The 9,655-nt window shown below is 26.6% G+C and overlaps 2 protein-coding genes across 2 annotated transcripts; both read left to right on the forward strand.

Moving 5' to 3' along the window:
• Positions 1 to 909: 909 nt before the first annotated feature.
• On the forward strand, positions 910 to 4,152 carry LOC122849327 (calpain-A-like). Its single transcript, XM_044148018.1, has 11 exons — positions 910 to 975; positions 1,072 to 1,230; positions 1,585 to 1,680; positions 1,750 to 2,472; positions 2,615 to 2,817; positions 2,891 to 2,933; positions 2,996 to 3,092; positions 3,218 to 3,345; positions 3,425 to 3,617; positions 3,697 to 3,869; positions 3,937 to 4,152. Exons 1-11 carry the CDS (start codon positions 910 to 912, stop codon positions 4,150 to 4,152), a joined length of 2,097 nt encoding a protein of 698 aa, XP_044003953.1.
• A 1,718-nt stretch (positions 4,153 to 5,870) lies between these two features.
• On the forward strand, positions 5,871 to 8,966 carry LOC122848066 (pre-mRNA-processing factor 6-like). Its single transcript, XM_044145879.1, has 2 exons — positions 5,871 to 5,965; positions 6,054 to 8,966. Exons 1-2 carry the CDS (start codon positions 5,871 to 5,873, stop codon positions 8,740 to 8,742), a joined length of 2,784 nt encoding a protein of 927 aa, XP_044001814.1. The 3' UTR covers positions 8,743 to 8,966.
• Positions 8,967 to 9,655: the final 689 nt, after the last annotated feature.

Below are 9,655 nucleotides of genomic sequence, written 5' to 3' on the forward strand. Positions count from 1 at the left end.
ACATCTCTTATGATGCGAATATATAGTAAACAAGCAATTTCTTTTTTATCGTTCAAACAACAAACGGATATATTATATAGTAGTAAATACATCAGCAATGTCGTTTGTCGTTATCTTGTATGTATAAAATAACCGACAAGTCTGAAGCTGGTTTATCTTCTGCGAATTAATTGATGAAACTTAAATGATAAATATTTGAAAAAAAATTATTAACAAATGTATTATTGTTTTTTGTAAATAAAATTTAATAAATTAATAAATTTATCAATCAGTTTAATGATGAAATTAAAAAAAATATTCATAGATAAACACTTGAAATGATTGCAAAATAATTTTTGTCTATGATCATTACATGTTTTTAGTGAATAAATTATTTCATCGCAATTTATTTTCGAAATAATTTTAAAAAATATTTTCCAATTAAAGGCTGTTTATTTTTATGTATAGCCGGAAAAACAAATAAAATTCAAGGTAATGTGATAACAGAAATTATTCCTAAACAAACTATAAAAAAAAAAAAAAACTGCAACGCAAACTTTGAATTTTTTATTGGTTAAAAAATTTTAATAAATAAAAAATATTAGTTAATATTTATTATCGTACTGTATATTAAATATTTTACGACAACAAAAACATGATAACTCGAATTCCTGGGTGTAAATTTTATTTTTTTATTTTTTAATAACAATTTCTTGCTCAAAAAATAAATAAGCACTGTATTGAACAGACTTACCAGAAATTTTAAATTAAAAAATTTTCAAAGTATATTCTAAATACTCTGTAATTATGAAAATAAATTATATTTTTTTGATGTTTTTGCTGAATCAACTTGTTGGTAATTTTTTTCTGATATTTCCAAAATAAAATTTTATAAAATATAAATATATTTTTCAAGGTCATTGTAGTTCAATGAGGGATGATCCTCCCACAAGATTCCAAAGATTTTCGTCCGATGAAAACCTTCGAGAAATAACAGTAGAAAATGTCCAGGTCAACTAAGCTCCATCAAAATAATTTGTCTATTAAAATTTACTCGAATATTAAATGTAAAAAATTTATCTACTATTTCAGCTAACCGAGTACGTAAATGATGAAATAATTGAATTCCAACAGCAGGATTTCCATGATCTTCAAAGAAATTTACTAGAAAAAAAGGATCAATTCGAAGATGATCAATTTTCAGAAGAATTATTTGAATTGTCTAAAGAGAAAATTTTGAAAAGACCCAAGGTATTGAAAATAATATAATTCTACAAAAAAATAAAATTTTTGTACTGAATTTTTATTAAATACTGAACCATTTTTTTTTTTTAGGATATTATAAACAATCCAGTGTTATTTATTAAAAATAAAAAATATTTTCTTCCGAGACAAGGAAGACTTAATGACTGCTGGTTTATAGTTGCACTTATAAATCTTCAATATTATCCAAATTTATTTCAATTCATTGTGCAGCCAAATGAGCAGTCATTCGATAATAATTATGCTGGCATATTCCACTTCAGGTAAATACATGATCCACCATCATCATCATCATCATCATCATGATAAAAATAAAAATTTGCTATCATCAGATTCTGGCAGGCCGGAACATGGGTTGACGTTGTTATCGATGATCGTCTTCCAACTGAAAATGGAAAACTTGTCTATGCATCATCAGGATATGAAAATGAATTTTGGGTTTGTATATTTATTATTTGTTATTTTCTTAAAATTATCTAAATGTACTTTTTATTTACAATATTTTAGCCAGCTCTAATTGAAAAAGCTTACGCAAAATTACTTTATCGTTCATATGAAAAACTAAGTGAGGGTAATTTTAGAATATCAATGCAAGATTTATCAGGAGGTATAGGTGAAGAATACTTAACAGAAAGCTCATCAGAAAAATTATTTGAAATTATTCAAGATGCAAAAATCAGACCTACATTGATAGCTTGTGGGACTTCATTCAAAGTAACACCTGAAATGAGCGAATTTGGTTTGATGCAACGTCATCAGTATGCTATCACAGATGTAAAATTAGTGAAAAAAAAAAATGTTGATGATGAATCAAAGCTTATACGTATTCGAAATCCACATGGTAAAAAAATAAAAGTTTCTCATTTTGGTAAGATCCCTGATAGTTTTGAGAAAGAAATTATCAAGTCCAAATTAAAAATTGAAGTTGATGGTGAAATTTGGATTTTATATGAAGACTTTATTAAACTTTTTGAATTTGTTGAAATTTGTAATTTAACACCTAATCGAATAATCAATAATATTTATGCTAAAAAAGAAGGTAAAAAATTGTCACTATCAGCAATTGAAGGTAAATGGATGGGAGGAATAAATTCAAGAGAAGCAAGTGTAGATGTTATATCAAAAATTTATCCAAAATATAGTATAGTATTGACAAAGCCAGACTATGAAGATGAAAAATGTAATATTTTAATTGGCTTGTCAATAGAACGTAGACAAGATTTAGAAGAAGTTAAGAAAACTCAAATATATTTCAAAATTATCTATAAATCAGTATGTTTATTTTTTTAAATTATTAAATTTTTCATTAGAAAAAAATTACATGGCATCAAAAATACTTTATAAATTAAATATTAAAAATTTAAATTTCCAGATTGATGGAGATGAGATAATTGATGCACAAAAATCATTTGATTCTGATGATACAGAATTTGATCCAGTTGGAGGTTTTGGTCAAGCTGCTAAACGTTTGTATTTAAAACTTGGTACATATTACATCATACCATATACAACTGACACATTCAAAGGAGCAACTTTTTATCTGCAAATTTTATCTGAACATAAAAATATTTTAAAGTAAAGTTTTAAATTTTTATTTTTATTTCTATAGATTAATAAATTGTTTGAATTTTTCTATTTTTTAATTCAGGGTTCATGACCGAGATATTGATATCAACCAAATCATGAGTAAGGTAAATTATTTTCATCATTTTATTGTTATCATTACTATAAATATTATTTTTTTTTTCAACAGTTACATACCTTGACACCTGCAGATGACAATGAAAACCTAGATGATCAACTATTTTTAAATATGGCATCTAAAGTTGATGGAAAAATTGATTTTAAAAGTTTATATTTCATTTTAAGAAATGATAAATTTTCTTTTAATAAAAACTGTATGTATATATAAATTTTTTAAATTATTATTTTTGATTTTTTGTTAATTATAATTATTGATAATTTATTATACCAGGTTATATTTTACATGAACTAGTTGATGAAGTATTTCTTGAGTTAGAAACAATATTAGAAACTAAAAAATTTGTGTCGAAAAAAAAATTGTCTATTGCAAGAATAGCGAAAGTAACATTGACTGTTGAAGTAAGATAACTTTAAATTTTCTTTTATTTTAGAAAAATAATTCTGATGATATATGTGTTTTTATTTTTTTTTTTTTCAGGAAGCTTTTGAACGTTATGAAGAAGCTGGATCACCTGGAAGTATGTCCGTTCTTTTTTTGACACAAGTGCTAGAACGAAATGGATATTTGAAAAATGAAGAAGTCATTGAGACTGTACATGAAGAAATGGGAATGGAATTAATTCATGTCAATGATATAATTTTAATTGTCGTGGCTTTGAAAAGTAGATTTGGTAAAAAATGAAAATTAACTTATCATTTGTTGTATATTTTAATAAATATTTAAAACGAATCTTGTAATTTTATTGGCAGGATTACCTTGTGAGGAATTCAATGCAAATTTGTGCCAGGATTTTATTGCAATGGTACGCGGTTATGATGATTTTCAAGGCAATTATTTAAACTTTAATGAACCGACGATTCATGATTTAAGAATTGACACAAAACAGTTTGAAAAGATTACTCAGTTTATCACCGAATCAAAAGTAAATATATCTAAATTAAATTTTATTAATTGATGTTCAAATATGATAATAAATATTATTTGTTTAGAAACAATTCGACAATTATGCAACTGAATCATATTTTTCTGTACAATTTAAACAACTTAAAAATACTCTAGATGCAATTGATTATAAATTGAGATACAGTATGATTGCAAATATATTCCAAAAATATGGAAATGAGCTTGATATTTTTTATGATCAGTTTATACAGTCTGTTGTTGATACAACACTAATATTAGGTACAAAAAAAAAGACTGAATAATAATTAATATAATTAATTTACTTTTAAATTTTGTAAATTTTTTTTTTGTTGCAGCAAAAATACAAAAAATTAAAATTGCTGATAAAAATTTAAATGTCGATGAAGCTTACCAGAAATTATTTCTACAATTGTGGGAAAAAAAAAAATGAAAAAAAATTTAGATTGAAAATAAAGTGGATAAAATTTAATTATAAAAAAAAAATTAAAAAATTAAATATAAAATTAATATTGGATTATTTAAATATTCAATAGATTTGATTATAAAAAAAAACAAAAAATATTGTTTAAAAATAAATAAATAAAATTGTGTATTTTAAAAAATTTATTTGTGAAAATTTTTAAATTTTTATTTTTATATTTTTTAAATCTAAAAATAAAATAATACATATGTAAACTTGAACTATATGTTAATGACCGCAAAATAGACCCTGATGACCTTTTCTAAAAAAATCATTTCATAAATATATTATTGAAATAAAAATATCTAAACTAGATGACTAGAAATGAAAAAAAAAAAATTTTAAAATTTCTAAAAATATTTCAAAGCTTTTATTCAAGTGTATAAATATCTATATACTTTTCAATATTTTTTGAATAATAAATATTAATGTGTATTATTTTTCAGTATTTTTTTTTGTTAAATAATTTCATAGTAGATATGATATATATATAGACACACATTTGTTGTTGTCGGGCGTGTCTACTTATTATTACCGGCGCCGTATTATATGCGCCTAGAATATACTATTTTTTTTTTTTCTCGACTATATATTGCACACTAGATAAATGCAATATATTCTTCAACCTTGCCCGCCTTCTTCCGTTGATCATCATCGTCGTCATTCTTTTCCTCACAATATCAGCAAAAATATATAAAATTTTTAACACAAAAAAATGAAAAAAAATATTATATTATATTGCATATAGTGTACAAGATTACAATCTCAATATTAATATATATAAAAAATCATATTGCATACATATACATATATATATTTATATAATACGCATTGCACATAGTGTGCATTACACACTCGATGTGTGTACTCTTTTTATTATCCAATTATTGCCGTCACTCTATACACGAGAGAAATGGCGCCGCCGCGTCCGCGTATGTGTATAATAATTTTTTTTTCATTTAAAAAAAAAAAAAAACAATTTTATTTTTTTTATATAAAATATAAATGGGCCCCCATGCATAGACATGCATAAATTAAAATAAAAAATTACAATTCATTTTCTTTTTTTTTTTTTTTGCTTTTTTGAGTAAATTTTCAAGTTTTTAAAAGTTTAGTGGGTAAGTGGCTCAGTCTAGTGGTTTTTCATGACATTTTTAGTGGGAAGATGGCTATCGAGTCTGCACCCGTATTCACAGGTGTTTACAGGGCAAATTTTATACAATTTAGGGCTTTTTTTTGCCAATAATGGCGCTAGTCAAATTTTTTTTATATAGATTTCACATCATAAAGAATTTCACAAGCGCTACCAGTGGAGGAAAAAAGAGTCCTAAATTGTAATGCCCTGTAAATACGGGTGCGAAAAGTGAAAACGTATTTAATACGTTGTATTGCCAAAAAAAAAAAAAAATTATAAAAAATTAATTAATAAATAATTATTGACTCGAGTGAACTATTTAGATAGATCTATTTATTTATTTATTCATAGATCTATTTATTTATCTATATAATAAATAAATAAATAAATATATAATATAAACAATGGCAGTTCCATCAGTATCAATGTCAACAAGAAATAAAAAACATTTTCTTGGTGTACCAGCACCTTTGGGCTATGTTGCTGGTGTTGGAAGAGGGTATGTAAATTTAATAAATTTAATAAATATTATTAAATTGTATTTTATTTTGTTGTTTTATTTAACATTTTTTATTTATTATTTTTAGAGCTACTGGATTTACAACACGTTCAGATATTGGTCCAGCAAGAGATGCAAATGATGTATCTGATGATCGTCATGCACCACCACCAGCAAAAAGAGCTAAAAAAAAAGAAGAAGAAGGAGAAGAAGAAGATTTAAATGATACAAATTATGATGATTTTAATGGCTATGGTGTATCATTATTTAGTAAAGATCCATATGATAAAGATGATGAAGAAGCTGATGCAATTTATGAAGAAATTGATAAAAGAATGGATGAAAAACGTAAAGAATATCGTGAAAAATGTTTACGTCAAGAATTAGAACGTTATCGTCAAGAACGTCCAAAAATACAACAACAATTTTCTGATTTAAAACGTGAACTTGTTAATGTCAGTGAAATGGATTGGAAAAATGTACCAGAAGTTGGTGATGCACGTAATCGTAAACAAAGAAATCCACGTGCTGAAAAATTTACACCGTTACCAGATTCAATATTATCATATAATCTTGGTGGTCAAACAACAACAAGTATTGATCCATCATTTTTATCATCACCTGGTAGTGGTATGTTAACACCAACTGGTCATTTAGATTTACGTAAAATTGGACAAGCACGTAATACATTAATGAATGTTAAACTTATGCAAGCATCTGATTCAGTTGAAGGACAAACAGTTGTTGATCCAAAAGGTTATTTAACTGATTTACAAAGTATGATACCAACATATGGTGGTGATATTAATGATATTAAAAAAGCACGTTCATTATTAAAATCAGTTAGAGAAACAAATCCATATCATCCACCAGCATGGATTGCATCAGCAAGATTAGAAGAAGTTACTGGTAAATTACAAGCAGCTAGAAATTTAATAATGGAAGGTTGTAAAGGTAATCCAATGTCTGAAGATTTATGGTTAGAAGCAGCACGTTTACAACCACCAGATACAGCAAAAGCTGTTATTGCACAATCAGTTAAATATATATCAACATCTGTACGTATATGGATTAAAGCTGCTGATCTTGAGAGTGAAATAAAAGCTAAAAGACGTGTATATCGTAATGCACTTGAAAAAATACCACATTCAGTTAGATTATGGAAAGCTGCTGTTGAACTTGAAGAACCTGAAGATGCTAAAACTTTACTTAGTCGTTCAGTTGAATGTTGTTCAACAAGTGTTGATTTATGGCTAGCATTGGCACGTCTTGAAACATATGATAATGCAAGAAAAGTACTTGAAAAAGCACTTGAAATTATACCAACTGATCGTCAAATATGGACAACAGCAGCAAAATTAGAAGAAGCTAATGGTAACAACCATATGGTTGAAAAAAAAATTGATGATGCAATATCATCATTAAAAGCAAATGGTGTTGAAATAAATCGTGAACATTGGTTTAAAGAAGCTATGGAAGCTGAAAAATCAGGTGCTGTATATACATGTCAAGTTATTATTAAATCAATAATTGGTTGTGATGTTGAAGAAGAAGATAGAAAACATACATGGATACAAGATGCTGAAACATGTGTACAACAAGGTGCATTAGAATGTGCACGTTCAGTATATGCATATGCATTAAAAATATTTCCAAGAAAAAAATCAATATGGTTACGTGCTGCATATTTTGAAAAACAATATGGTACACGTGAATCATTAGAAAAATTATTACAACGTGCTGTACGTGTTGAACATTGTCCTAAAAATGAAACATTATGGTTAATGCGCGCTAAATCAAAATGGCTTGCTAATGAAGTAGACGCAGCAAGAGATATATTATTATTGGCATTAAAAGAAAATGCATATTCCGAAGAAATATGGCTTGCTGCTGTTAAACTTGAATCTGAAAATTCTGAATATGAAAGAGCCCGACAATTATTAAAAAACGCAAGAGAATCAGCACCAACAGCACGTGTTATGATGAAAAGTGTTAAATTAGAATGGGCATTAAATAATCTTGATGCTGCATTGAATTTAGTAAATGAAGCACTTGAAAAATTTGATAATTTTCCAAAGCTATGGCTTATGAAAGGACAAATTGAAGAACAAAAAAATAATTATAAAGCAGCACTTGATACATATGATCAGGGTACTAAAAAATGTCCAACATCAATACCATTATGGAAGCTATTAGCTAATTTAGAAAGACAAATAAATCAAATATCAAGAGCAAGATCAGTATTGGATAGGGGTCGTTTAAAAAATCAAAAAAATCCAGAACTTTGGCTTGAAGCTATTAGAATTGAAATGACACCAGATGGTGTACGTAATATGGCACATGCACTTATGGCTCACGCATTACAAAAATTTCCAAAATCTGGTATACTTTGGGCTGAAGCTATATTTATGGAACCAAGAGCACAAAGAAAAACAAAAAGTGTTGATGCATTAAAAAAATGTGAACATGATCCAATTGTATTACTTGCTGTATCAAAATTATTTTGGTGTGAGCATAAAATAACAAAATGTCGTGATTGGTTTAATCGTACAGTTAAAATTGATCCTGATTATGGTGATGCATGGGCATATTTTTATAAATTTGAATTATTAAATGGTACAAAAGAACAACAACAAGAAGTTCAAAAAAAATGTATTGCTGCTGAACCACATCATGGTGAACAATGGTGTAAAGTATCTAAAAATATTGCAAATTGGGTATTAAAAACTGAACAAATTTTAAATATTGTAGCAAATGAACTGCCAATACCAATTTAAGGTGTTACTCGAGTAAAATCAAAATAGTTAGAGACCAATGTAATTGATAAAAAACAATTCTATGCAAAGAAATACATCTATTCATAACTTTTTTTTTGTCCTTGGTAATTTTGTTTATTTATAATAGACTATTAAAGTTGCTATTTTTTTCGAGCTTAAACACGGTGAGATAGGGAGATTTTACTTTTTTTTGGGTTCAACCGAAGGGGGAGTCACTCCAAAATTTAGTGTACACCAGATTCCAATGATTGCATATAGTGTACAAAATTACAATCTCAATATTAATTCCTTATATAAAAAGGACAAACATCATCGGTCTTCCAGACATTTAATTGGTCATTGTTTTTCTCTCACTTACTCTCATACGAATTTCTTTCCGTTTGCCTTTTTCTATTATTTTTTTTTATATTTTTTTTTTAAATTGACATATTAAGCTAGCACAACTTTTTTAATAATCATCGAATCTGAATGCAATTGAGCTTAAAATTTTGTGCGAATTATGTGTTTTTTATGTGTAAATAAATAAATTTAAAAAATATTTCGTCAATTTATTCATTCTTTTTTTTTTTTATGATAATACTTGTGTTTATTAAATTAATGAACAATGAACATTTTAGAAGGTATGGATACAGGCGCTCGTAGTGCGCCAATGTGCTCGTATATATAAAAATCATATTGCATACATATATACATATTATATATATTTATATAATACACATTGCACATAGTGTGCATCACACACTCGATGTGTGTACTCTTTTTATTATCCAATTATTGCCGTCACTCTACACGAGAGAAATGGCGCCGCCGCGTCCGCGTATGTGTATAATAATTTTTTTTTCATTTAAAAAAAAAAAAAACAATTTTATTTTTTTTATATAAAATATAAATGGGCCCCCATGCATAGACATGC

Source organism: Aphidius gifuensis, linkage group LG2 (genome assembly GCF_014905175.1).
Source record: "Aphidius gifuensis isolate YNYX2018 linkage group LG2, ASM1490517v1, whole genome shotgun sequence".
Taxonomy (NCBI): Eukaryota; Metazoa; Arthropoda; class Insecta; order Hymenoptera; family Braconidae; genus Aphidius; species Aphidius gifuensis.

What these genes read in the sequence shown, in the direction of transcription:
- LOC122849327 (XM_044148018.1), top strand. Translation starts at nt 910, where the DNA reads ATGAGGGATGATCCTCCCACAAGATTCCAAAGATTTTCGTCCGATGAA. An exon ending in GTAGACAAGATTTAGAAGAA is followed by an intron (nt 2,473 to 2,614) that starts GTTAAGAAAACT and finishes TTAAATTTCCAG; the next exon opens with ATTGATGGAGATGAGATAAT. An exon ending in TGGAAAAATTGATTTTAAAA is followed by an intron (nt 3,093 to 3,217) that starts GTTTATATTTCA and finishes TTATTATACCAG; the next exon opens with GTTATATTTTACATGAACTA.
- LOC122848066 (XM_044145879.1), top strand. Translation starts at nt 5,871, where the DNA reads ATGGCAGTTCCATCAGTATCAATGTCAACAAGAAATAAAAAACATTTT. An exon ending in GTTGCTGGTGTTGGAAGAGG is followed by an intron (nt 5,966 to 6,053) that starts GTATGTAAATTT and finishes TATTATTTTTAG; the next exon opens with AGCTACTGGATTTACAACAC.